Genomic DNA, 27,922 nt, shown 5'->3' with positions numbered 1-27,922 from the left:
GCATATTATTATGAAAAAATTATTACACTTATATATATATAATAAATAATTAATACACACACTTCGCCAGTATCCCGCCACTATCGGGACCGCCTGGCGTAAAATAAAAAATAATAATTAGTGCTCAAATACAAATAAAAAAAGCGACGAGCGCCACGGCCTACAATATCGCCGAATGTCGCTGGACTACTACTAACGGCTGTCGGCTAGGCGTCCGATAAAATAATAATAATGACAGAAATAATAATAATAATAATAATGACAGAAATAATAATAATAATAATAATGACAGAAATAATAATAATAATAATAATAATAATGACAGAAATAATAATAATAATAATAATAATAATAATAATAATAGTGGCCGTTCGGGAAATATCCCGCTACAATATATTATGAGGTTTTTATTTATCGAATTATTTAAATAGTGTTTAAATATCATTTATACATGTCCAAGTGTTGTAGCCTGGTCAGTTAATGCGTTTGTTTTAAATGTGTTCTTAGTAAGATCGTAATTAGTGGGGAATGTGTGGCGCCGCATATTCTCCTGCTTATTTAATCATGCTTTGAAGATGTTTACAGTAAATTGGATAGGTGTAGGCGCCCACCTATCTAGTTCTACTGAAAAACTGTAATTGACGATCAACAACACTTGGATAATTTCTCCCTCCCACGATAGCTTTACAGATATCTGTAAAAGAGTTCCGGCCTCCTTTTTTCATAACGGGTATCTGTAAAGCTGGGAATGATTTTACCGATTTTTGCATTTTTTTTTTCAGATTTTTTTTCAATTGAAAATATTTGTTATTATTATTATTATTATTATTATTATTATTATTATTATTATTATCATTAAATATTTTAAAGTCTGATAATTTATTCGACACTTCGAAAATATTATGTAAACGAATGTTACAACCAGACAATGGATAAAATAAGGGTGACTGTCCAGGATAAAAAAATATGGGTGTCAATTGATGAGACTACCGACAGCAATGGAAGGTATGTAGCTAATGTAATAATTGGTTCACTAGAAATTGATTGTCCAGGAGAAATTATGTTGTTGACATCTGAGGTGTTGGAAAAAGTTAATCACTCGACAATAGCAAAGTTATTTGATAGATCAATGGCTTTATTATGGCCCAACGGTGTTCAGCATGACGATGTTTTACTTTTTGTTAGCGACGCAGCACCATATATGGTTAAATCGGCATCTGTAATAAAAGTTTTTTATTCTAAAATGGTCCACATTACATGTTTGGCTCATGGTCTTCACAGGGTTGCAGAGGAGGTTCGTAACATGTTTCCAAAAGTAGACAAACTAATTTCAAATGTTAAAAAAACTTTTTTAAAAGCACCATATCGAGTCCAAATTTTTAAAAACGAAGCTCCTGAAGTAATGCTCCCCCCTGAACCAATAATTACTCGTTGGGGGACGTGGTTAGATGCAACAGACTATTATTGTAAACATATACAAAGCATTCGAAATGTTTTTATGAAGTTGGATGACGATTCAGCTTCTATATTAAAAGTAAAAAATATTTTGGATGACCAACAATTAGACGCAAACTTGGTTTGTATTACAGCGAACTTTGGAATTATATCTAAATCGATTACCCAGCTTGAAAAACGTGGATTTAAACTAGTCGATTCAATTAACATTTTAAACAAAATTATAGACGATATAAACATAATTGATACACAATCGAAGAGTATAAAATCAGTAGTGGAAAAACTTAAAAAAGTAATAGAAAAAAACAAAGGTTTCAATACGCTTCGTATAATTTCAAATATTTTAAATGGCACTGAGGAAAACATTGATGAATTAGGAGATTTGAATGCTAGTGAAATGGTTTACTTCAAATATGCACCGATCACGTCAGTGGACGTCGAACGAAGTTTTTCGCAATATAAGAACCTGCTGACAGATAAAAGACGTTCTCTGCTGTTTGAAAATATCAAAGAAATGTTAATAATTCAGTGCAATTCTAATTTAGGTAAGGTAAATATTTGAGAATAATTCATCAATTATTTTAAAATAGCTTTTTTGTTTTATTAGGTGCAGAATAATAATTAAAAAGAACATTCATCAAATCATTCATCAATCATTCAAAACAGATTCCAAATCAATTTAATAAATAATAATATAAATCTAGTTAAAACTTATATAGAATAATAATAAAATTAATTTTTTTAAGGGCATATTTAACCGCATATTTTTAATTTTTTGATGCATAAGTGCATATTTTTAAATGCATATTTGATGATTTTTTAGTGCATGAAAGTCCTTGCTCTAATAATTACTGTTATAGATACTTTTTCAAAATTTGCATGGGCATTACCTCTCAAAAATAAAGATGGTATTAGTGTTTCAAAAACATTTGAAAAAATAATAAAACAAGCTAAATCACAAAAACATCAACCGCCAAAATTACTACACGTTGATAAAGGCTTGGAGTTTGTAAATAAACATTTTAAACAAACTTTGGAAAAATATAATATTCATATGTATCATACTCAAAACGAAGAAAAATCTGCAATTATTGAGCGATTTAATAGAACATTAAACGGAAAAATGAGAATATATTTTGAAGTTCAAAAATCTAAAAAATGGATTAAAATTTTACAATCTTTAATAGATGAATATAATTTCGATGATATACATAGATCTATTGGTATGAAACCTTGTGAAGTAAATAAATCAACAAAGACATTGTTCTACACAAATTATTTTCTACAAAAAACAAACCTAAATCAAAAATAAAATTTAGCGTGGGTGATAGAGTAAGAATAAAAGCTTATAAAAAAAACATTTGGTAATAAATATAGTAATAATTGGACAAGAGAAATATTTATAGTTAATGCAATTTTAAACACAAATCCTATAACCTATAAAATTATAGATTTAAATAATGAAGAGGTTGAAGGGAGTTTCTATAACGAAGAGATGCAAAAAACAAAATTTTAATTGTTATTTAAAAATTCTATAAAATGTTTTTTTTATATCTAAAATGATTTTATTATCATTATCATTGAGAAATTTATTTATTTACATTTATTTATGATTTTTAAAATCATAAATAAAAACATAAAAACATAAACAATTTCGTTTAATTGTAACCGTATGGTATTGTATCATAATCTGGTAATATTATTCTTTTATCGTAACCAAACGAGAATTTTTTTGTAACTTTTTTATTAACTATAGTTTTAGTAAGTGTATCACGTGTTATTTGATTATATTCTAGTTCTATATTATTATCTTTATTTTTTTGTTCAATTAATTTTATCATTGATTCACTTTAAGTTTTAACAAATTTTGATAATTCAAAGTAAAACCCTTTATAACCGTTTTAAATTTATTATTGTTTGTTTTATAATAATAACTTTTAGGACCTGTCGATGCCCAATCTGTTAAACATATATACATTTTCACCTAATTCATCAGTCCATTCTCCCAACATTGTTCCTGTTTTAACTTTATTATAACCGTTATCAATATAGAAAATAGAATCTGTATCAAAATAAACTACAGCTCTACCTAATTTATCTAACATTTCATATAATCTTAATCTCGCACTAGAGGTTGTAAATAAAGCTATTAAAATATTTGTATTATGAAAATTTTCAACGTAATAATCTTTATAGGTAATTATAACACATTTGTATCATATTGTCGTTTAATAATTTTATATTTATATTTTCTAATCTATCGTCTAATAATATCTTATAGAATTGTTGTGGGTCTGTAACAAACTCAGTTTTTTTCATATTTTGTCTTTGTCCAAATTTTCCTTATAAACTATTTAAACACAGTTTTGCTACAGCTCGTCTGCCAGGATTATCACCTAACTTATCTTTATCTAATAAAACACCCATTTTATCGAAAATTGCTTTTATATACTCATCATTAGAACTATAATTATGTTTTGAACTTTCTAATTTTATTTTCATAAAATTATCAACATACTCTTTAAATAAATCTGTTGTTTTTTCTTCAAAATTCCATACTCCATACTTCATTATACTTTATTAACTTCGTCTGTTGTCCATGTTCTTATAAATTGTCTTTCATTTTGAGAATGATTACATTATTGATTTTGATCTACAGAACATTTATAGCACAATGGAAATAATAATTTTTCATTTTTTTCCATTTTTATTTTTACTGGAAGTACAGGGTGGTAAAGATTTTTTGGAGGTAACATTTTACATTTAATTAATCCAAACCAATTTTTATCATATAATTTTGGTTTCAATATTTTTTCAGGATGTCCAACAGGATAATAATCATAATAATTCACAGTTGGATATAAACTATACACATCAATATAACGCGTTTTTGTATTTTTTACTCTTAATTTTGTAGCATTTGTTCTACCTCCAAAGAAAGCGTCTCTTGGATTAATAGGTTCAGCTATATCAGCTTTTTCCATTTTTTCGTATGTATTACTATTTATCCAATCACATTCTCATTGTTCAACAAGATTATAACCTGCTTTTTTTATTGATGTACTTCTTTCAATTGTTTTTTCATACAAATCTTCCATTGTTGCATGATTTATATTATTTATAGTTTCTCTATCTTTATAACATTTAGTACAACCGTGCCAAAAACATCCATGATATTGATAAACTGTTTTTGATTTATTATCAAATCCGTCTACTTTAGCTCCTGCTATTTTTTTTTTCACCACCATTTAATGCATGTAAAATATTTTTATTATTAAAATGTTGTAACCACGTACGTTATCGATTGTTTTGAATATTTTTCATTTTTTTCTTTATCAAAAACAGCTATAGTATCTTCTAATAAATATCTTGATTTATAGATAGCCATACAAACACCTGCTATTGTTGTATATCGAAAAGGGTCAATATTAGCTATTTCCAAAAACTGTTTTCTGAATTCTAAACAACTTCTTCGTAAAATATCTACATCAGAATTACAGTAAGACTCTAATTCTTCTTTAAAATTAAATATGTAATTTTCCTTAATTTTATTATCGTACCATTTTTCAAATTCTTGTTTATTCTCTGTTTTCATTGTCTTGTATCCGTAATATTCTTTATCAGGTAATACGCCTATATAATCTTTATTTTCCACTGTATTAAATAAATGTGGAAAGTAACCTTTTTTCAACTCTTTAAGACCAAAAGTTTTGGGAAAACTACCAAGTGGAGCTTGAATAAAATTACTACTATCTTTTATTTTTATATTTAAACATTTAATTTCTAATAACATTAGTTTTGTACCACTATAAATTGTAAATGGTTTTAGAGTGTTATCAACCAAGTATTTTAATATAAATTGTGAATCGTATCCTTTTGCGTAATGAGCTATAACCCTTATATTTAGAGGATATTATATGCTTACAAAATTCTTCGTTTGTATCAAACATAATTTTATTTCCAACAAAATCATGTGCAATTATTTTATTTGCGATATGAGTTCCTGTTTCTTGTTGAGCTTCATAAATTCATAATTAAAAAACATATATTTTTCTGTGTAAGTACAATCTTGATATTTTTTATTACCTTTATAACATTTATAACAATCATCACGATCAATACATTTACCTCCTTTTGATATTCTAGGTTTCATATAACATTGGTGTTCATTTATATTGCATCACTTCTTGTTTACAATTTCTACATTCACTATATCCACATAAATGTTCCTTATTTCTTAATGCTATTTTATTACATTCAATACATTTGTAAACATATTCACATATATAATTATGATTATCTAAACATTCTTGATTAAAACAATATCTATTACATTTTTCACAATATATTCTATTTTTCGTACTACTTAAATGTTCAAATGTCGTACCAAAATATATACATCATTTACATACATTGTATTCTTTAACACATTTATGTTTATCTTTATTTTTATATGGTTTATCACACTTTTCACAATAATAAGACGATCCGTAGAATCCTTTAGCTGATGTAATAACATCAAAATGATTACCATTTTTATACAAATAAATTTTAATTTCTTTATCATCGCCCTTATAAATTAAAGTATTTAAATTTTCAGCACAAATCACATTTATTTGTATATCTAGTGCAAGTTCCACATTCTTAATATCATTCAATGTAAAACCTTCTTCGTTATATTCTGTTAACATATTACATAATTCTAATGCTAAATCTTTTTGAATTTTTCTACCCATCTTCAATTGTTTAATTTTATTGGAATCGAATTCATATCCTAAAATATTATTTGTTTGAATAGATAATGCAACAACAATAGCTCTGGGACAACATAAATTATCATTGTTTTTAATCTGAATAATACTATTTTTCGTTTATATATTTTCTGATAAATTTATTATTTTAGTTCGATTTGAACCTCTTGGTATTTTTACTAACTGAACTTGAAAAGTAGTTTCTGTAATATTAATTGTTTCAACTGAAGTCAATATGTTACCTACAAGATGGACAGTCCGAGTAAAAGCAGTTAATAGATTTATAGAAAATTATGAAAGAGTTCTTTTAACAGTACAAGAAATTTTAAAAGATTCAAATTCAATTAGTAAAGATAGACGTACAGCTCTCCGCGGATATGAGACGAAACTTTGGAAGTTTGAAACTGTTTTTGCTCTGGAATCTTTGTCTTTAATTTTAGGTCCATGTGAGCAGTTGGCTAAAGCTCTGCAAAATATATCATACACTGCTATTGGAGCCAAACATTCATCAGAATTGTTAATAAAAACTCTTACATCGTTACGTAATGATGATGTTTTCAATGATACTTGGAATAAAACCAAACAATTAGCCGTACATCTTAACCTTACAATGCCGAAAAATCCTAGAGTTTGTAAGCCCCCTGCCAAGCTTGAATATTCAACTACACGCACACCTCCAGCCAACATCGACAAAAAAGTTGCTTTAAGAAAAGAATTTTTTGCTTTAATTGATTGTTTGTTGAACGAATTAAATGAAAGATTCACTCAGTCTGGGTTAGACAAAGTAGTATCAATGGAAACTATTTTGATGCGTTCAATCAATAGAGATAAAATTGAAATAAGTGAAATAAAAAAACTTCTCGGTATTCACGTAACTGATTTTAATGTAGATCAATTAGCTGCTCAATTAATAATGCTTCCTAATATTTTAAATTCTGATAATCCCTCAGCAACAATAAAAGATATTGTTGAAATATTTAAAATATTGCCAGAAACTTCTCGTCAATTGATGAACCAAGTTGAACGGCTTATTATACTGTTATACACAATACCTGCAGCATCAGCCACACCAGAAAGGTCATTTAGTGGGCTCAGGCGTTTAAAAACCTATACACGTTCAACTATGAGTCAAAAGCGGTTGACTCATTTGTTACTACTACACTTAAACCAAACTATTTTGTATGAGATTTCCTTGGATGATATCCTAAAAGAGTTCATTAGCCGTACAGCAGAGAGAAAAAGTGTATTTGGTAAAATGTAAATTATTCATTAAAATTTGAACTGTATATTATATTTATTGATATTGTATAATAAAATATAGTTATGGGATTTTTGATTAAAGATTGTACAACAAAGAAACTGTGTATGTGAAAAAGTTAATTATAACTGTAATTTGTATTGTTAATAAATTTTTATACCTACATGATTTGAATTTGTTTAATAAATATTTGTAAGAAAAAAATTTAATTATACCTTTTTTCCCAGCATAGGTGCTGTAAAAATTGGGGAGGGGTGGAGAGTAAGCACCAAAAATTAAACACCACTATTTTTGCTCCTATGCCCTCTAGAATAAAGCTTGAAATATTTTGCCCCCACAGCAAAAAAATCGTTCCGGCGCCCCTGATTTTCATTCCATAAAGTCAATGTAATCTAGAACATGAGGATTATTAATATTTATAGTGATTTTTTATTCTGATATACACTTGCCTCATCACTGTTATCAATTAGTTTTATCTCTCTTTTTTTAAATTCCCTTCCATCTTTTGCAAATACTGTATCAGTGACTCCGATATATTCGATAACTGCAATGACATCTTAAAGAATTATGTTTAAATTTTTTAAATTTTTTTTCTATTATTTCAGCGTTTATAATTTTTCTTATTCTTAATTATGATTGTTTGATTTACCAGATTTAAAATCTTTTCAATTTTTGTATACATTGTTTCATCTAATTCAGTGTCTTGATTTTGTTCTTGACACTCTTCTCTTATTCTGAAATAATCATTCATTAATTTTTTCTTTATTTATTCATATCATTAAATAGATTTATATATATACTTTGTCGCTTCGGGAACGCTTGGATTTATCGGTATTCTAGATGAATTGATTAAAGATAAATTTTTAATGTGATTATACACTCCAATTTATTTATCTCCATTTTATTATTTTACTGTTTACATGTTTGAGTACTTGAGAATCTTACCTAAATTAATGTGTTTTTTTCTTTATTATACAGTGTGATCACGATAAGTGGAAACACTCAATAACTATGTGCAGGCTTCATATATTTCAATTCTGCTTTTTCGGCTAACTAATAAACATTATTATACACATTTTCAAATAATTAGACTATTTTTTTGACACTTAACTTTGAGCATGCGCACAATAACTTTTTTTTTTAAATGGCATGATCCATTTTTGACCACAAATTATTTATTTTGGTATTTTTTTATGAATTTTAGTGGTTGAATTTCTTTTCTAAGTCAAAAAATGACCGAGTTACAGCAATTTGATTTTACGTTATTTGCACGGGTATAACAGATTATAAAATACTTAGTTAATAATAAAAAAATAAAAATAACTAATCCAATTTATGAAATACCTGTTTACCTATTGTAATAACGTAAAATCAAATTGCTGTAACTCGGTCATTTTTTGACTTAGAAAAGAAATTCAACCACTAAAATTCATAAAAAAATACCAAAAAAAATAATTTGTGGTCAAAAATGGATCATGCCATTTAAAAAAAAAGTTATTGTGCGCATGCGCAAAGTTAAGTGTCAAAAAAATAGTCTAATTATTTGAAAATGTGTATAATAATGTTTATTAGTTAGCCGAAAAAGCAGAATTGAAATATATGAAGCCTGCACATACTTATTGAGTGTTTCCACTTATCGTGATCACACTGTATATCATATTAAATTTAACAAAATTGAAGCCTTCTTCTTGTTCTCTGCTTATTTGAATGTAAATATCATCGTTTTGTTTTTTTCCTGTTTTGTCGTACCATTGTGTTAATCTGCACAAACAATTTCTATAATTTTTTTTATCCCATTTCAATTTCTTTGGATATTTTAGCTTTTTGCTTCCTCAATATTGGAATTTATTAAAGTTATTGAAGGGTGACCCAAATTTTTGACCCCATAGTAATCAAATACTTTAACATTTTTTAATATTATTGAATCGTTGATAGTCCCTTCAAAATTGTCAATTTGTGGAGTATCTTATAATATAAGTGATATCTAAAAGTAATAAGATCTTTTAGATATAAAAATTCTATCAGATTGAATTTTTTTACCTTGGATTTTGTGTCGTCAATTATCACAATTTCTTTTCTTTTAAATATTGCTCCTTTGGCAGTTGTTGAAGTTTGCACTTTCCCATATTTTTTATGATTCCAATTACATCTAAAATTTTATTTTATTCATTGTTTTTAGTACCTCAATATTATTTATGCGTCGGATTACCTATTATTTGATCTTTTTTGACATCAACAAAATTTTTTAATTTAATGAATTCGAATTCCATTTTTTTAATTGTACTGATATCTTTTTCTATTTGTTTTATTTCAGTTTACTGATCTTTTTATGTTTAATTACAGTTTACTGATCTTTTTATGATTAATTACAGTTTACTGATATTTTTATGTTTTATTTCATTTTGTGTTCTTTTTATGTTTTATTTTATTTTGTGTTCTATTTCTGATTAAGCGAGCGTTTCTGATAAAGTTTACTGTTTGTGATGATTTTCTGATTAAAATCAATCTTGTGATCTTTTACTGATATTTTTAGGAAAAGTGTCCTCAAGTGCCCCCTATACTACTTATATGTCTATATTACCTTTTTTGACAACTTACGTTTTATGCCACTTATAATTATTGTATTTATACGTTTATTTTAAATATTATTATCGCTTATATATTTTTACCTCTGCTATTTTATGGATTGGTATTATAATCATTTTAATCACACCTACTGTATAGTGTATAGCAGAGCCTAACTCACATTTTCACTTTTTTTTTTTTATTTCATTGTCATTTACTTGTTATAGTGGATGTACAGAGCACGATTTTTTATTTATTTTTTGGTGTGGGAGGGAGCGGGGCGACGGGATCCCCTACTATTTTATTTACTTAAACGGGGGGACGGTACAAAGTAATGTCTAAAATAATTTTTAATAAAATATTATGGATTTTTAATTGATGTCAGTTATATAACTATTTTACTATTTTACTTTTTTATTTTGAAATTGTCATTCCAACAATGAAATTATCAAGGTTTTTTTTTCAGTGTATAGCATCAGCATCACCATTGGTTATAAATACTAGTATTTATAATCAACGGTATCACGTCTTATAATATACCTATAGCATTTTTTTTTATATTTGTATATTATTTATTATTATTTTATTTTCATTCATAATTCTAAATTATTTAAAATTAATATAATTACTTACCTTACACAAAACACACTTTAGATATAAGTAATATTATGAATTATGAAAAAATAATAATTTAAAACACGCAAAACAACGATTTTACTGTAGGAACCAGCTGAGTTTTTACTTAAATCCACGATTCACGATATAGTAGAATTGATTATGGAAATAGAAATTAAATGATTACGATGTTATCATTGTCTATATCAGGGATGGCCAACCCGCGGCCCGCGGGCCGCATGCGACCCGCCTTGGAAAGTTTTGCGGCCCGCAACATTTATCAAATATTTACAAAAAAAAATATTTTTGCGCCGATAGAATATTCTGGAATGCCCGTGCAACGCGGTATCTGTATTATTAACAACGTAATCGCAACAAAAGTAATAATTCTAATCTAATCTGATAAAAGTATATATACGAGTAGACACCAGCTTATAGCAAATCGAATTGTTGAAACGTGGCTAATAACAGTCATAATCTGTCCGTTCGCTGTGACTGTTGAAGTGCGTTCAGTGTGGAAAATTATTTAAGTACGTACTAATTTTTATTATTGTATTTTTTTTTTTTTAATATGAGTGTTGCAAAGAAAAGAAAATTAGTAGACGAAAATAGAAAGTACAGTGAGGAGTGGGAAGAAAAGTACTTTTTTATAATTCATAACACAAAATTAATGTGTTTGATTTGCCGAGAAACAGTAGCTGTATTTAAAGAATATAACGTTAAAAGGCATTATGAAACAAAACATAATGATTATTTGAAATTTAGTAGTGAAGTGAAACAATCGAAGCTCAGGGAATTTACGTTACAATTAAAAACTCAACAAAAAATGTTTAGTTCAGCATTACAGCAACCATCTAATATCGTTAAAGCAAGTTATTCTGTCTCATTTTTGATTGCAAAAAAAATGAAAAAATTTTCAGATGGTGAATTTGTGAAAGAATGTTTGGAAGCTGTAGCAAAGGATATTTTACCTGATAAAAATGAACTTTTTTCGAATATAAGTTTATCCCGGCAAACAGTATGTCGTCGAATTAATGACATTTCAAACGAAATTATTTTAAAACCACGCGATCGAATTCAAGATTTTAAATATTTTTCTATTGCATTTGACGAAAGTACAGATATATCAGATACAGCTCAACTTGTAATATTCGTTCGTGGAGTAAATGAATCATTTCAAATAACTGAAGAAATGTTAAAATTGATAAGTTTGAAAGGAACTACAAAAGGTGAAGATATTTTTCACGCTGTTGAAAACAGTTTATGCGAAAACAATTTGGATTTGAAAATTATTTCTGGAATATCAACTGATGGTGCACCTGCTATGGTTGGCAAAGAAAAATGAGCTATAAAACTACTGATCGATAAAATAGAATCTACCAGAAAAACTAATAATTTCTGGAAAAGAGATAATTTATTTATAATCCATTGTTTGATTCATCAACAAAATTTATGTTCTCAAGTATTATCGATGGACCATGTCATGCAAGTAGTTATAAAAACAGTGAATTACATTCGATCACATGCGCTTCCCCACCGACAATTTAAGGAATTCCTGAAAGAATTGGATTCAGAATATGGTGACGTAGTATATTTCAGTCATGTCAGATGGTTAAGTCGTGGAAAATGTTTAAAGCGATTTTATGAGTTACGTCATGAAATTGACTTGTTTATGAATGATAAACAAAAACCAGTATTAGAATTAAGTAATGATGAATGGTTATTAGATTTATGCTTTTTAGTGGATATTGTCGAAAAACTGAACCAATTAAATATATCATTACAGGGAAAAGATAATTTAATAATTGACTCATGTAATTACATCAATGCATTTCAGAAGAAATTATTGTTATTTGAATTTCAATTAAAAAATAATAACGTTCAACACTTTCCATTGCTAAACGAATTGAAAAATTCCAAACATATCAATAGCATTAAATATGCACAAGAAATAAGGAAACTTATAGCTGCTTTTGAAAGTCGTTTCACTAATTTAGACAAATACAAGACAATATTTGAAATATATTCATCTCCTTTTCATACTGATGTCAATTCGGCCCCAGAATATCTTCAGATGGAACTCATTGACTTACAATGCAATAATGAATTAAAACACATTTTTGAAACATCAAAATCAAAAATAGATTTTTATAATATTAATATCAGAAAAGAACATTTTCCCAATTTGAGAAATCTGGCACAAAAAGTTGTGAGTGCTTTTGGATCGACTTACACTTGTGAATCGTTTTTTTCGAAAATGAAATTCGCCAAAGATAAATCACGCACAAACCTAACAGATGAAAACCGACAACATCAATTACGGTGTGCAAATACAAGCATTTCTATTGATTTGAAAAAGCTTAGTGAACGAACGTTGGATTTATTTGTAACTCGCCCTTTAACTTTCCATCTAAATACCCAATATTGGAGTTCAATGTAATTAAATATTTAATAAATAAAATGTTACCCGTTTGAATTGGCAACCAGTGATGATATTTTCATTGTATCATCATCTTTATTATTAATCTTTTTATTTTTTTGTTTTTCGATATCGTTAATATCATGACTTCTTTTCATTTTAAATATTTTTATTGTATTTGTATTTTTTATTATGCTCGTAGTGACTTATAAACAAACGGTTTCCATAGATTAAACAAAAATTTAAATAAATAAATAAATTATATCCAAAAAAATAATTTAATAATTAATAAAATAAAATCTAAGTACCATCTCACACAAATGGTTAAACGAAAAAAAAATATCGGAAGACAATCACAAATTGCAAAAAAAACATAAAAAAAAACAAAAATTCAATAACAATAAAGAATGAGGACATTATGCCAGAAGATGTTGACAATGCGCAAGAAGATAATACACAAATGAAAATAATAAGTAAACGCACAAAAGAAAGAATGAAGAAAGCTAAAAAAAATTTGGAAAATGAAGCATTTTATTATGATCCGACTATTTCTTACGATGATGATCCTCGCGTGTCAATTAGTCTCTTTAATGTTGAATGTAAATACTGTCAAGCATTGAAGTTTAAAGATGAGCCTAATGGCATATGTTGTGGGAATGGTAAAATAAACTCCCAATTTTGAATAATCCAATTGAACCATTGCTTTCATATTTGTCTGGAACTTCCAATGAATCAAAACACTTCTTAAATAATATTAGAAAATATAATGCAAGTTTCAACATGATTTCATTTGGTGCAAATAGAAAAAAAGAATCAGGGTATCAAACAAGTTTTAAAATTCAAGGGAAAGTTTATCATAGAATAGGGTCGCTTCTACCTTGTGATGATAAATCATCTTATTTACAAATATATTTCATTGGAGACGATGAAATACAATCAAATCAAAGATGCGATCTTATTTCAAATATCAATGCTAATATTATTGAATCAATCCAAATTTTTTTACATGAACACAATGAATTGATAAAATCTTCATATCTGCATTAGAAAACATGCCAACAAATGAATGTAAAATAGTTTTAAAAGCTGACAAAATACCTACAGGAGAACATGAACGATGCTTCAATTTACCAACAATAAACGAAGTAGCAGCAGTTATAAATGGCAATGAATTCAAAAAACGTGATATTATATTACAGAAACTGAGTAATGAATATATGAGAGTTCAAGATTACCATAAATCTTATGATGCTTTACAATATCCGTTAATGTTTTGGCGGGGTGAAGACGGTTATCACATTGAATTGAAACAAATAAATCCAGCAAGTGGTTTAAACACAGATGAAAAAGTATCAGCAATGGATTTTCATGCATATAGAATAATGATAAGAAAAATCCCGGAAAATTATTTACTCCGTTATAATCAATTATTTAATCAATTCATCGTTGACATTTATGCAAAAATAGAAAATGAGCGTTTACGTTTTATACGATTTAATCAATCAAAACTCAAGGTTGATCAATATATTCATCTAAAAGACGCATTTGAAAATGATGGAGACCTTGAGGATATAGGACAAAAATACATTTTACCTGCAAGTTTTATAAGCAGTCCTAGACATATGCATGAGTATACACTATACACAAGACGCTCTTTGTATAGCGCAAACGAAAGGAAAACCTTGCTTATTTATGACATTTACATGTAACACTCAATGGCCTGAAATAACAGAAAACTCGTTACCCCATCAGCAAGCAAAAGATAGATATGATTTAGTGGCGAGAGTATTCAAATGTAAATTGAAAAAATTGATGGATTTAATAACAAAAAGCAATATATTTGGCGAAGTTGTAGCCTAGGTTTATTCCATAGAATGGCAGAAAAGGGGATTACCACACGCTCATATTATAATATGGTTGAAAAATAAAATACACCCAGACCAAAATGATAACATAATTTCAGCTGAATTACCAGATCCAGAAAAAGATCCTATATTATTTGACGTAGTAACAAAACACATGATACATGAACCTTGTGGAGTATTAAATGTCAATTCACCCTGTATGAAAAATGGGAAATGCAAATGTAATTATCCTCGAGCACTGATTAATGAAACAAGAACAAATTCTAAAGGATATTCATTGTACAGAAGAAGGAGTATAACGGACGGTGGTTTTAAAACTACTATAAAAATGAAAACGATGAATGGTAAATATAAACCAGTCAATGTAGATAACAGTTGGATTGTTCCTTACTCTCCACTTATTTCAAAAATAATGAAAGCACTTATCAATCTTGAATCATGTAGTTCAGTCGTTGCAATAAAATACATATTGAAATACATTCACAAAGGGAGTGATCAAGCAATGTTTACAATCGAAAATAAAAAAGATGAAATTGAAGACTATCAATCTGGAAGATACATAAATAGTAATGAAGCAATATAACGAATTTTAGGTTTCCCGATTCATGATCGATATCCATCTATAATTCATCTTAGCGTACACCTTGAAAATGCAAAACGTGTTTACTTATCAGATGAAAATATAGAAAAAAAGCTCAACAACCATCAGAAACCACATTGACCGCCTTTTTAAAATTATGTACAATAGATGATTTTGCCAAGACATTATTTTATTACGATGTTGCGAAATATTATACATGGGATAATTCGAGTAAAAAATGTAATACGAGAAAGCAAGGAAGTCCAGTTAATGGATATCCTAATATCTATAAAACTGACACTATAGGTCGAATGTATACAATACATCCAAATAACCCAGAATGTTTTTATCTACGAATATTATTACATAATGTATGTGGTCCAACATCATTTAAAAACTTAAAAAGTGTTGATAGTATTGAATATGATACATACAGAGAAGCTGTCAAAAACTTGGATTACTTAAAGATGATAAACACTGGGATGATGCATTATCAGAAACAAATGACACAAAACGATCAAGTCAAATAAGATCGCTTTTTATAATCATTTTGACATCATGTGTTCCATCAAATCCACAACAATTATGGGACAAATTTAAAAAAAATATGAGTGAAGATATATTATATCGAAAACAAAAATTGAATATTTGTGAGGTTTTAGAGTATACAGATGAAATCTGCAATGAAACTCTCATAATCATAGAAGATGGATGTTTGTTAGTATCTGAAAAAAATTTAAAAGAATGGGGACTGACTTCACCGAATAGAACACAAAATACATCACTCCCAACAGAAATCTTACGTGAAATATCATACAACGTCACGGATTTAAACACATATATCAATAAAAATAAATTGCAGCTAATCGATGAACAAAAAGAGGCATTTGAAGAAATTATGGATATTATTAAAAGAGACGAAGGAAGCTTATTTTTTTTAGATGCATTTTTATTAAATTTAATATTAGCGGAAATACGAAAGAAAGGAGAGATTGCTTTACCAGTAGCTTCTTCTGGACTAGCAGCAACTTTATTACATGGTGGACATACTGCCCATTCAGCACTGAAATTACCTCTGAATTTCAATTTAACAGAGGAGCCTTATTGTAACATTATAGATAATTCTGCTACTTGTGAATTACTTAAAAGAACAAAAGTTATAATTTGGGATGAATGTATAATGGCACATAAAAAAGGTCCAGAGGCATTGCATAACATTTTACAGAATTTGAATAACAATGAATATATAATGGGAAAAGTAGTGGTTATTTTAGCTGGTGACTTCCGACAAACATTACCGGTAATAACACATGGAACACCTGCTGACCAAATTGATGCATGTTTGAAAAAATCTTATCTTTGGAAACATACAAAGATAATAATGTTAAAAAAAAACATGAGGGTATTTTTAACAGGTGATCCTACACTATCAACTTTTTCAGAACAATTACTACTTCTTGGTAATGAGAAATGAAAGGAAGATTCAGATGGTACTGTGGAATATCCATCAAATTTTCGTAATATAGTAAAATCAATTGAATCTTTGAAAACTCATGTATTTCCTGATATGCAAAAGAATTATATCAATCATGAATGGATATGTGAAAGAGCCATACTTGCACCGACAAATAAAAAAGTAGATGATATTAATAAAGATATATTAAACTCTCTCCCAGGAGAAAGTAAAACATATAAATCAATCGATACCGTATGCAATCCCGAAGATTCAATCCACTATCCAATGGAGTTTTTAAATTCTTTGACAATACCAGGTTTACCTCCTCATATATTAACTTTAAAAATTGGAACACCTATCATGATTTTAAGAAATATTAATCCACCCAAATTATGCAATGGAACCCGTTTAAGTGTAAAATCTTTGAAAAATAATGTAATAGAAGCTACAATATTAACCGGATGTGGAAAAGGAGAAGTCGTATAATATATACCAAGAATACCTATTAAACCCAGTTCGTGCCGTTTGGATTTGAGCGATTACAGTTCCCGGTAAAACTTGCATTCACCTTCACTATAAATAAATCTCAAGGTCAATCATTGAAATGTACAGGACTTATACTTGAGCCTATGTGCTTCTCTCATGGTAAATTATATGTAGCATGTTCAAGAGGTGGTGACCCGAAAAATCTCTACATTTATTGTCCGAATGGAAAAACAAAGAATATCGTATATCCTCAAGCATTAAAATGATGCTATACAATATTACACTATTTAATTCAAGCTTTTTCTGACCTCATATACCCGTTTAAAAATAAAATAAAATAAAATCAAAACAACCAAACATTTTGTTTAATCTTATTAACAAACAGTTTCCATAGAAACATAATCATATAATAATAACATATAATCTATATATATATATGTTACGCCGAATTTATGAAATTGCCGATTACATGAAATCGGGAGAAAAATTGCCGATTTCATGAAATCTGCATCGCTGTTACTGACAACGTGAAATCGGCAACTTTAAATGCATAATACTGCCGGTTGCGTGAAATCGGCAAGACCATTCTTAAAATAATGATAACACATAATTCAATATAAATTAATGTGTTATATTTATGATTGTACATAAACACTGGAAATATAATAAAATCATATTGTAATAATAAATTATGTGTAAAAAGTCGTAAAAAAAAATTAAAAAAGTCGAAAGTTATGAAATAATATTAATATGTTTAGTTATATATTAGTAGTAAGTGGGGCACTTGAGGACACTTTTCCTAAAAATATCAGGAAAAGATCACAAGATTGATTTTCATCAGAAAATCATCAGAAAATGTAAACTTTATCAGAAACGCTCGCTTTATCAGAAATAGAACACAAAATGAAATAAATCATAAAAAGATCAGTAAACTGTAATAAATCAAAAAAAGATCAGTAAAATGTAATTAAACATAAAAAGATCAGTAAACTGTGATTAAACATAAAAAAGATCAGTAAACTGTAATAAATCATAAAAAGATCAGTAAACTGTAATTAAACATAAATGATCAGTAAACTGTAATTAATCAGAAAAAGATCAGTAAACTGTAATAAATCAAAAAAAGATCAGTAAAATGTAATTAAACATAAAAAGATCAGTAAACTGTGATTAAACATAAAAAAGATCAGTACACTGTAATTAAACATAAAAAGATCAGGACACTGTAATTAAACATAAAAAGATCAGTAAAATAACTTTATTCATAAAAAGATCACAAAATGAAATAAAATCCTCAAATGCAAAATCTTTCAAAAGAAATTGAATATCTTATTTAAAAAAAAAAAAATAAAAATTATAATAAACAATGGCAAACATAAATTCTATAAGAATATTAGAAAATATGAAAATCTCTGAGCTTAAGTCAATAGCAAAAGAGAATAAACTTAAGGGATATAGTACCCTTAAAAAAATTGATCTTATATCAAAAATTAGGAAAGGTCGTACAATTCGTGATTTAAAAATCTCTGAGCTTAAGTCATTAGCAAGAGATTATGATATAAGATCAATTTACAAACTTAATAAAGAAAATTTAATAACAAACATCGTAAATAAAAGAAAGCAACAACCTTTTCGTAAATTTAAAAGAGATATTTTCAAGACTGATAATAGTTCATTAAACAATAATCCGTTTCAGAAGTTAGAAAAAACATTTTTCACTGAAGAAAATTATTTTAATAGTTCATTAGAAAAAACACCAGAGGTTTTTGAGTTGATAGAAGTAATTCAATTGAATAAACAAGTGCAGAAGAAATTTAAGATACATAATGCTGAATATAAAATTTCTTTTAGAGAAACTTTAATAAAAGATCTTAAACTAAGTAATACAAAATACAAAATTGATTATACACATAAAGCTCTAGAGGAGATGTTAAAACTTGTCCAAAAAAATTCAAATTACGAAAAAGGTGATCAAATAAATATTATAGTAATGAATCCAAATTTAAATAATACTATATCTACTGGAATGAAATCTGAAAATTTTTTATCAAACTTAAAACAATCAATTGGTAAAATATTAACTTCAGCTGAAACAATTGATATTACAGAAACTACTTTTCAAGTTCAATTAGTAAAAATACCAAGAGGTTCAAATCGAACTAAAATAATAAATTTATCAGAAAATATAAAAACGAAAAATAGTATTATTCAGATTAAGAACAATGATAATTTATGTTGTCCCAGAGCTATTGTTGTTGCATTATCTACTCAAACAAATAATATTTTAGGACATGAATTAAAACCCAATGATATTATATACTTGAGAAAAGGTAGAAAAATTCAAAAAGATTTAGCATTAGAATTATGTAATATGTTAACAGAATATAACGAAGAAGGTTTTACATTGAATGATATTAAGAATGTGGAACTTGCACTAGATATACAAATAAATGTTATTTGTGCTGAAAATTTAAATACTTTAATTTATAAGGGCGATGATAAAAAAAAAAAAATTTATTTGTATAAAAATGGTAATCATTTTGATGTTATTACATCAGCTAAAGGATTCTACGGATCGTCTTATTATTGTGAAAAGTGTGATAAACCATATAAAAATAAAGATAAACATAAATGTGTTAAAGAATACAATGTATGTAAATTATGTACAGATTTTGGTACGAGATTTGAACATTTATGTAGTACGAAAAATAGAATATATTGTGAAAAATGTAATAGATATTGTTTTAATCAAGAATGTTTAGATAATCATAATAATATATGTGAATATGTTTACAAATGTATTGAATGTAATAAAATAGAATTAAGAAATAAGGAACATTTATGTGGATATAGTGAATGTAGAAATTGTAAACAAGAAGTGAAAATAAATGAACACCAATGTTATATGCAACCTAGAATATCAAAAGGAGGTAAATGTATTGATCGTGATGATTGTTATAAATGTTATAAAGGTAGTAAAAAATATCAAGATTGTACTTACACAGAAAAATATATGTTTTTTGATTATGAAGCTCAACAAGAAACAGGAACTCATATCGCAAATAAAATAATTGCACATGATTTTGATGGAAATAAAATTATGTTTGATACAAACGAAGAATTTTGTAAGCATATAATATCCTCTAAATATAAGGGTTATACATTCATAGCTCATTACGCAAAAGGATACGATTCACAATTTATATTAAAATACTTGGTTGATAACACTCTAAAACCATTTACAATTTATAGTGGTACAAAACTAATGTTATTAGAAATTAAATATTTAAATATAAAAATAAAAGATAGTAGTAATTTTATTCAAGCTCCACTTAGTAGTTTTCCCAAAACTTTTGGTATTAAAGAGTTGAAAAAAGGTTACTTCCCACATTTCTTTAATACAGTGGAAAATAAAGATTATATAGGCGTATTACCTGATAAAGAATATTACGGATATAAGACAATGAAAACAGAGAATAAACAAGAATTTGAAAAATGGTATGATAGTAAAATTAAGGAAAATTATATATTTAATTTTAAAGAAGAATTAGAGTCTTACTGTAATTCAGATGTAGATATTTTACGAAGAAGTTGTTTAGAATTCAGAAAACAGTTTTTGGAAATAGCTAATATAGATCCTTTTCAATATACGACTATAGCAGGTGTTTGTATGTCTATTTATAAATCAAAATATTTGTTACAAGATACTATAGCTGTTTTTGATAAAGAAAAAAATGAAAAATATTCAAAACAATCGATAACGTGGTTAAAACATTTTAATAATAAAAATATCTTACATGCATTAAATGGCGGTGAAAAAAAAATAGCAGGAGCTAAAGTAGACGGATTTGATAATAAATCAAAAACAGTTTATCAATATCATGGATGTTTTTGGCACGGTTGTACTAAATGTTATAAAGATAGAGAAACTATAAATAATATAAATCATGCTACAATGGAAGATTTGTATGAAAAAACAATTGAAAGAAGTACATCAATAAAAAAAGCCGGTTATAATCTTGTTGAACAATGGGAATGTGATTGGATAAATAGTAATACATACAAAAAAATGGAAAAAGCTGATATAGCTGAACCTATTAATCCAAGAGACGCTTTCTTTGGAGGTAGAACAAATGCTACAAAATTAAGAGTAAAAAATACAAAAATGCGTTATATTGATGTGTGTAGTTTATATCCAACTGTGAATTATTATGATTATTATCCTGTTGGACATCCTGAAAAAATATTGAAACCAAAAGTATATGATAAAAATTGGTTTGGATTAATTAAATGTAAAATTTTACCTCCAAAAAATCTTTATCACCCTGTACTTCCAGTAAAAATAAAAATGGAAAAAAATGAAAAATTATTATTTCCATTATGTTATAAATGTTCTGTAGATCAAAATCAAAAATGTAATCATTCTCAAAATGAAAGGCAATTTATAGGAACATGGACAACAGACGAAGTTAATAAAGCTTTGGAAAAAGGTTACATTATAACAAAAATTTATGAAGTATGGAATTTTAAAGAAAAAACAACGGATTTATTTAAAGATTATATTGATACATTTATGAAAATAAAATTAGAAAGTTCAAAACATAATTATAGTTCTAATGATGAGTATATAAAAGCAATTTTCGATAAAATGGGTATTTTATTAGATAAAGATAAGTTAGGTGATAATCCTGGTAGACGAGCTGTAGCAAAACTGTGTTTAAATAGTTTATGGGGAAAATTTGGACAAAGACAAAATATGAAAAAAACTGAGTTTGTTACAGACCCACAGCGATTCTATAAGATATTATTAGACGATAGATTAGAAAATATAAATATAAAATTATTAAACGACAATATGATACAAATGTGTTATAATTATAAAGATTATTACGTTGAAAATTTTCATAATACAAATATTTTAATAGCTTTATTTACAACCTCTAGTGCGAGATTAAGATTATATGAAATGTTAGATAAATTAGGTAGAGCTGTAGTTTATTTTGATACAGATTCTATTTTCTATATTGATAACGGTTATAATAAAGTTACAACAGGAACAATGTTGGGAGAATGGACTGATGAATTAGGTGAAAATGTATATATAACAGATTGGGCATCGACGGGTCCTAAAAGTTATTATTATAAAACAAACAATAATAAATTTAAAACAGTTGTAAAGGGGTTTACTTTGAATTATCAAAATTTGTTAAAACTTAACGGTGAATCAATGATAAAATTAATTGAACAAAAAAATAAAGATAATAATATAGAACTAGAATATAATCAAATAACACGTGATACACTTACTAAAACTATAGTTAATAAAAAAGTTACAAAAAAATTCTCGTTTGGTTATGATAAAAGAATAATATTAACAGATTATGATACAATACCATACGGTTACAATTAAACGAAATTGTTTATGTTTTTATTTATGATTTTTGAAATCATAAATAAATGATTAATTTTTTTTTAATAGAATAATTTCGATTAGAAAGAACAAAATTATTATTTAAAAATTCTATAAAATTATGAATTTTTTTCTATATTTAACGCGTCCGGAAATTCCGGACGCGTTATTATTTAAAAATCCCATAAATTCTAATAAATTTTCAGTAATTAATATTTCTTTTTTATTATATAATGGAATCCAAAATAGAATAATTTCGATCAGAAAGAACTAAAGATTTATTATTATATGAAAAGCTGCCCTTCAGATCTGCAGGGCAGCTTTTCTACAATTCAAACATTAAAATATTGATTTTTGCATCTCTTCGTTATAAAAACTCCCTTCAACCTCTTCATTGTTTAAATCTATAATTTTATAGGTTATAGGATTTGTGTTTAAAATTTCATTAACTATAAATATTTCTCTTGTCCAATTATTACTATATTTATTACCAAATGTTTTTTTATAAGCTTTTATTCTTACTCTATCACCCACACTAAATTTTATTTTTGATTTAGGTTTGTTTTTTGTAGAAAATAATTTGTGTAGAACAAGGTCTTCGTTAGATTTATTTACTTCACAAGGTTTCATACCAATAGATCTATGTATATCATCAAAATTATATTTATCTATTAAAGATTGTAAAATTTTAATCCATTTTTTAGATTTTTGAACTTCAAAATATATTCTCATTTTTCCGTTTAATGTTCTATTAAATCGTTCAATAATTGAAGATTTTTCTTCGTTTTGAGTATGATACATATGAATATTATATTTTTCCAAAGTTTGTTTAAAATGTTTATTTACAAACTCCAAGCCTTTATCAACATGTAGTAATTTTGGTGGTTGATGTTTTTGTGATTTAGCTTGTTTTATTATTTTTTCAAATGTTTTTGAAACACTAATACCATCTTTATTTTTGAGTGGTAATGCCCATACAAATTTTGAAAGAGTATCTATAACAGTAATTATATAACAATAACCTTTATTTTCATTTGAATAATTTCTCATTATAACTAAATCAGCAGCCCATAGATCATCAATACCTTTAGTGATAATCCTTCTTTTAGGAAATCTTAATCTGACTGGTTTATGAAGTTCTTTAGCTAATAAAAATTTGTCTGTATTATTTGAAATATTGGTGACGGGTTGTTCAATTTCAGATGATGTTGTAAATTTACTTTTATTTGTTTTACAATCCAAACATTTTGTTGAAATTCTCCATCGACCATTAACTGTTTGCATTTTAATAGGATTTAAATTTTTTGTTCTTTTTTTACATTTAAGACAATGTATAGTTTGTAATAATTCATCGCTCATTTTATATTGCAAAAAATTTTTTTTTTGATTTTTCCAAAAATCTTTGGAAATAATTTTAGACTATCAGACTATGAGGGGGACTTAAAGAGAATTAAAATTAAAAATGTTTAAAGCAAAAATGAACTTTCTAACATAAATATTACCGGAGTTATACTTAAATCAAAAATATGAAGTGAGGGGTAAACTTTTAGTATGTAGTGTAGATAAGTATATAAATAATATCTGTGCTGTTCCGACTTGATAATATCAATTATTTAATGAATTATCAGACTTTAAAATATTTAATAATAATAATAATAATAACAAATATTTTCAATTGAAAAAAAAAATCTGAAAAAAAATGCAAAAACTCGGTAAAATCATTCCCAGCTTTACAGATACCCGTTATGAAAAAAGGAGGCCGGAACTCTTTTACAGATATCTGTAAAGTTATCGTGGGAGGGAGAAATTATCCAAGTGTTGTTGATCGTCAACTACAGTTTTTCAGTAGAACTAGATAGGTGGGCGCCTACACCTATCCAATTTACTGTAAACGTCTTCAAAGCATGATTAAATTAGCAGGAGAATATGCGGCGCCACACATTCCCCACTAATTACGATCTTACTAAGAACACGTTTAAAACAAACGCATTAACTGACCAGGCTACAACACTTGGACATGTATAAATGATATTTAAACACTATTTAAATAATTCGATAAATAAAAACCTCATAATATATATATATATGATAAGATATTCAATACCGGATGTTAAAAAAAAAATAATCAGTCTAGCTACACAAACGATGATATATTATATATTATTATTATTATACGTAATTATTCATCTTATACTTATACAGTTATACGTAATTATTCAACGTAGTTATGTTGTTTTTTCATTACCTACTAATTTGATCATCGAATGTAAACATGAAAATAAACAATGTCTACGTGAAAATGGTAAATATGATAGTGATAGTGATTATAATGAATATAATATATTTAACCTGGTATTATCTCAAATCGAACTACGTAAAAAACAGTGTGAAGAATATGAACATGAAATCAAGAAACTTAAGAAACTTAAGAATATGCTTTATTTCCGCAATGTGACAATAAAGATAATAGAACAACGTGAACATGAACGTGAACGTGTACGTGAACGTGAACGTGAACGTTAACGTGAACGTGAACGTGAACGTGAAAATCAACAACGACAACGTAAAAACACTAAACGTCGACGTGAACATAATTAATTATATAAAAAGTCGACGTGCAGATCTGAACGGCAACTTTTCATATGAAAATCAACAACGACAACGTGAACATAATTAATTGATTTACATAGTTATGTTGTTATGCTTAAATGTATGTTTTAATGTTTCGATGTTTAAAAATTTTTATTTTTATTATAATAAATAATAGAAATGGAAAATTTTAAAGCATCTTTAAATAAATGCGGCAACACTCAATATGATTTTGTAAAATTAGATACATTAGAACAAGGAAAAAAATATGAGGTGACTTCTTTCGAATATTTTGATACAGAGCATGGTAAAACAATAACTGTTGTATTAGATAATAAAATTAGAGTATTTTTACCAAATAGATATTTAGATAATGATGAAATGACAGATGAAAATATATCGTTATATAAAAATTCGAAAACAAAATTTAATCTTATTTATAAAGGAATGAAAAAATTAAACAAAGGAAAATCAATGCATTTGATTGATTTTGAATAAATTAGAAAAAAAAATATATAAACTTTTATAAATGGTATTTATAAAAGTAAAAAAAAATGGTTATATTCATTTACCACAACCAGAATTCAATGATAATAATAAATTCAAAATAGGTCTCGAATCAATGTATTTAAAAAGTTTAAATTTGATTAATATTGAATCAGATTGTAAAATAGAAATTGAACATAGAGAAATATATATAAAAAAAGGTATATATAGCATTTCATATTTAAATAAATTAATTAAACCGGTATTCTTATCTTATAATAATAAAAAAATTCAAATTGAATCTCCTTGTTATTATAAATTAGATGAAAAATTTAAAAAAAATTTAGGATTTGAAAATACAGAATTTGATTTTTCATTAGTTGGTAATACTTTAATGTATTGTCCTACTTCTGAAGAAAAATATATAAATATAGATCAAAAATGTATAATTAGATTAGGTAGAAATGGTGAAATACCGAAGATTGAAATTCCAATAGGAATATACACAATAAATGAAATTGAAAATTTAATGAATTGTTATGATTTTCCTAAAATAAGTCTTGAATTAATTGATGATTTTTTAAATATTACAGCCTCAATCGGTCTAAGTTTTGATGAATATTTATCAAATTGTTTAGGTTTTGATTATATGGGATATTTAATCCCTATAAATAGGGTATGGCCTGATTCATGGAAACTAGGTCCTGATATTGAATATACAATAACAGGATCAAACAAACCAATTTTTTATACACAATGTTTTTTAAAAAATATAAACGGTGTTATATTTAGCCAAACAAAAAAATCTGATAAAATATATAAAACTAAAATTGAAGGTAACTATTCAATTGATCAATTGAATAGTATATTACCTTCAAATATCAAATTACTAAATGATAATAATTTTATTAAATTAACTTCAAAAAATACTTGTTTGATAGACGAAAATTTAAAATTAAGTTTAGGGATTGATAATAATTTTTTATATAAACATGTAGGAGATTCTGAAAAATTAGATAGTAATATAAATAAACAATTGTTAGAAGTACATTGCAACATAATTGAAAAGTCTGTTTCATTTATTGATGAAAGAGTTATCGAAGAGGAACTTTTGTTTGTTTTTTATTATGATTCAAATAATCCTTTTATAAGATGTAATTCAATAATGTACAGACAAGTAAATGTAAGAACAATTCAAAAGATAGAAATATGTATTCTTGATCAAAATGGTGATATTGTTAATTTTGGTGATGATTTTATTGTTTATCTTGATCTAATTGAAGAAAAACAAAATAAATATTAAAATTATTTTTCAATAGAAATATTTCTATTGAAAACACAAAAATTTATTCCAGAAAGAGGTGGAGTACTATTATTGTTGTCAGAAAGACATGAAAATAATTCTCTTAAAAGAAGTGTAAATCTATTATCTAATTTAATTAGTAAAAGATTCTTCAATTGTTCCTTTTTCAATATCAAATAAAAATTCATCATTTCTGATGAAAAATACATAACAAATTGTACTTTTAGGTAAATCTTCATTGAAATCCACATGTAAAATAATATTTTGTTTAGTTGCAGAAATATTTGTTGGTTGTCTAGTCATGTTTACAAGATATATTGTTCTAAATGTTTTAAAATCGTTTGGATCATTATACATCAAAGGAAGTTCTTGATGAGTTTTATGAAAAGTTTTTTTATAATCCATTAAACTATCATAAGCTTCACAATATTTTTCATTCTTAAAATCTAAATCTTGAGTTTCTTCAGGATAACGTCTTCCATTTATTTCAAACCTAAAATTTTTCACATTACAATGATCAAATTCACAAGGATCATGTTCTTGAGTATTTAACTTGTTTGTTTGAAATACCACACCCGCAAACAAAGGACTATTAAGACTTCGATATTGAGTTGTTAAATCGAGTTTTATAGTTTTTCCTGATATATTTCTTTCTTCAATACATTGCCATGATTTAAAATTAAA

At 26.5% G+C, this 27,922-nt stretch overlaps 5 protein-coding genes across 5 annotated transcripts; all 5 read left to right on the top strand.

The window, feature by feature from the left end:
* The first annotated feature begins 1,201 nt into the window (after positions 1-1,201).
* Positions 1,202-2,971, top strand: LOC149059127 (uncharacterized). Its single transcript, XM_089222856.1, has 3 exons — positions 1,202-2,005; positions 2,279-2,363; positions 2,907-2,971. Exons 1-3 carry the CDS (start codon positions 1,202-1,204, stop codon positions 2,969-2,971), a joined length of 954 nt encoding a protein of 317 aa, XP_089078982.1.
* Positions 2,972-6,441: 3,470 nt separating this feature from the next.
* Positions 6,442-7,467, top strand: LOC149059126 (zinc finger MYM-type protein 1-like). Its single transcript, XM_089222849.1, has one exon. It carries the CDS (start codon positions 6,442-6,444, stop codon positions 7,465-7,467), a length of 1,026 nt encoding a protein of 341 aa, XP_089078975.1.
* Positions 7,468-10,832: 3,365 nt separating this feature from the next.
* On the top strand, positions 10,833-11,989 carry LOC107171958 (general transcription factor II-I repeat domain-containing protein 2A-like). Its single transcript, XM_089222842.1, has 2 exons — positions 10,833-11,024; positions 11,231-11,989. The coding sequence occupies exons 1-2, from the start codon at positions 10,833-10,835 to the stop codon at positions 11,987-11,989; spliced, it is 951 nt and encodes a 316-aa protein (XP_089078968.1).
* Positions 11,990-12,115: 126 nt separating this feature from the next.
* LOC107171957 (general transcription factor II-I repeat domain-containing protein 2A-like) lies at positions 12,116-13,084 on the top strand. Its single transcript, XM_089222834.1, has 2 exons — positions 12,116-12,740; positions 12,789-13,084. Exons 1-2 carry the CDS (start codon positions 12,116-12,118, stop codon positions 13,082-13,084), a joined length of 921 nt encoding a protein of 306 aa, XP_089078960.1.
* A 1,031-nt stretch (positions 13,085-14,115) lies between these two features.
* On the top strand, positions 14,116-17,716 carry LOC149059125 (uncharacterized). Its single transcript, XM_089222825.1, has 8 exons — positions 14,116-14,662; positions 14,727-14,894; positions 14,937-15,494; positions 15,677-15,879; positions 15,945-16,119; positions 16,171-16,968; positions 17,035-17,444; positions 17,510-17,716. Exons 1-8 carry the CDS (start codon positions 14,116-14,118, stop codon positions 17,714-17,716), a joined length of 3,066 nt encoding a protein of 1,021 aa, XP_089078951.1.
* Positions 17,717-27,922: the final 10,206 nt, after the last annotated feature.

This window comes from Diuraphis noxia, unplaced genomic scaffold, assembly GCF_037042655.1.
Source record: "Diuraphis noxia isolate RWA-SAM2 unplaced genomic scaffold, SU_Dnox_SAM2 contig0001, whole genome shotgun sequence".
In the NCBI taxonomy this organism is placed as follows: Eukaryota; Metazoa; Arthropoda; class Insecta; order Hemiptera; family Aphididae; genus Diuraphis; species Diuraphis noxia.
This window is presented reverse-complemented; position numbering and strand designations above follow the sequence as displayed.

What these genes read in the sequence shown, in the direction of transcription:
- LOC149059127 (XM_089222856.1), top strand. Translation starts at nt 1,202, where the DNA reads ATGGTTAAATCGGCATCTGTAATAAAAGTTTTTTATTCTAAAATGGTC. An exon ending in GCAATTCTAATTTAGGTAAG is followed by an intron (nt 2,006 to 2,278) that starts GTAAATATTTGA and finishes ATGATTTTTTAG; the next exon opens with TGCATGAAAGTCCTTGCTCT. An exon ending in ACCTCTCAAAAATAAAGATG is followed by an intron (nt 2,364 to 2,906) that starts GTATTAGTGTTT and finishes ATAAAATTATAG; the next exon opens with ATTTAAATAATGAAGAGGTT.
- LOC149059126 (XM_089222849.1), top strand. Translation starts at nt 6,442, where the DNA reads ATGTTACCTACAAGATGGACAGTCCGAGTAAAAGCAGTTAATAGATTT.
- LOC107171958 (XM_089222842.1), top strand. Translation starts at nt 10,833, where the DNA reads ATGTTATCATTGTCTATATCAGGGATGGCCAACCCGCGGCCCGCGGGC. An exon ending in ACAACGTAATCGCAACAAAA is followed by an intron (nt 11,025 to 11,230) that starts GTAATAATTCTA and finishes AGTGTTGCAAAG; the next exon opens with AAAAGAAAATTAGTAGACGA.
- LOC107171957 (XM_089222834.1), top strand. Translation starts at nt 12,116, where the DNA reads ATGGACCATGTCATGCAAGTAGTTATAAAAACAGTGAATTACATTCGA. An exon ending in GGAACTCATTGACTTACAAT is followed by an intron (nt 12,741 to 12,788) that starts GCAATAATGAAT and finishes AATCAAAAATAG; the next exon opens with ATTTTTATAATATTAATATC.
- LOC149059125 (XM_089222825.1), top strand. Translation starts at nt 14,116, where the DNA reads ATGCCAACAAATGAATGTAAAATAGTTTTAAAAGCTGACAAAATACCT. An exon ending in GATGGATTTAATAACAAAAA is followed by an intron (nt 14,895 to 14,936) that starts GCAATATATTTG and finishes TTTATTCCATAG; the next exon opens with AATGGCAGAAAAGGGGATTA. An exon ending in AGAACAATTACTACTTCTTG is followed by an intron (nt 16,969 to 17,034) that starts GTAATGAGAAAT and finishes TTCGTAATATAG; the next exon opens with TAAAATCAATTGAATCTTTG.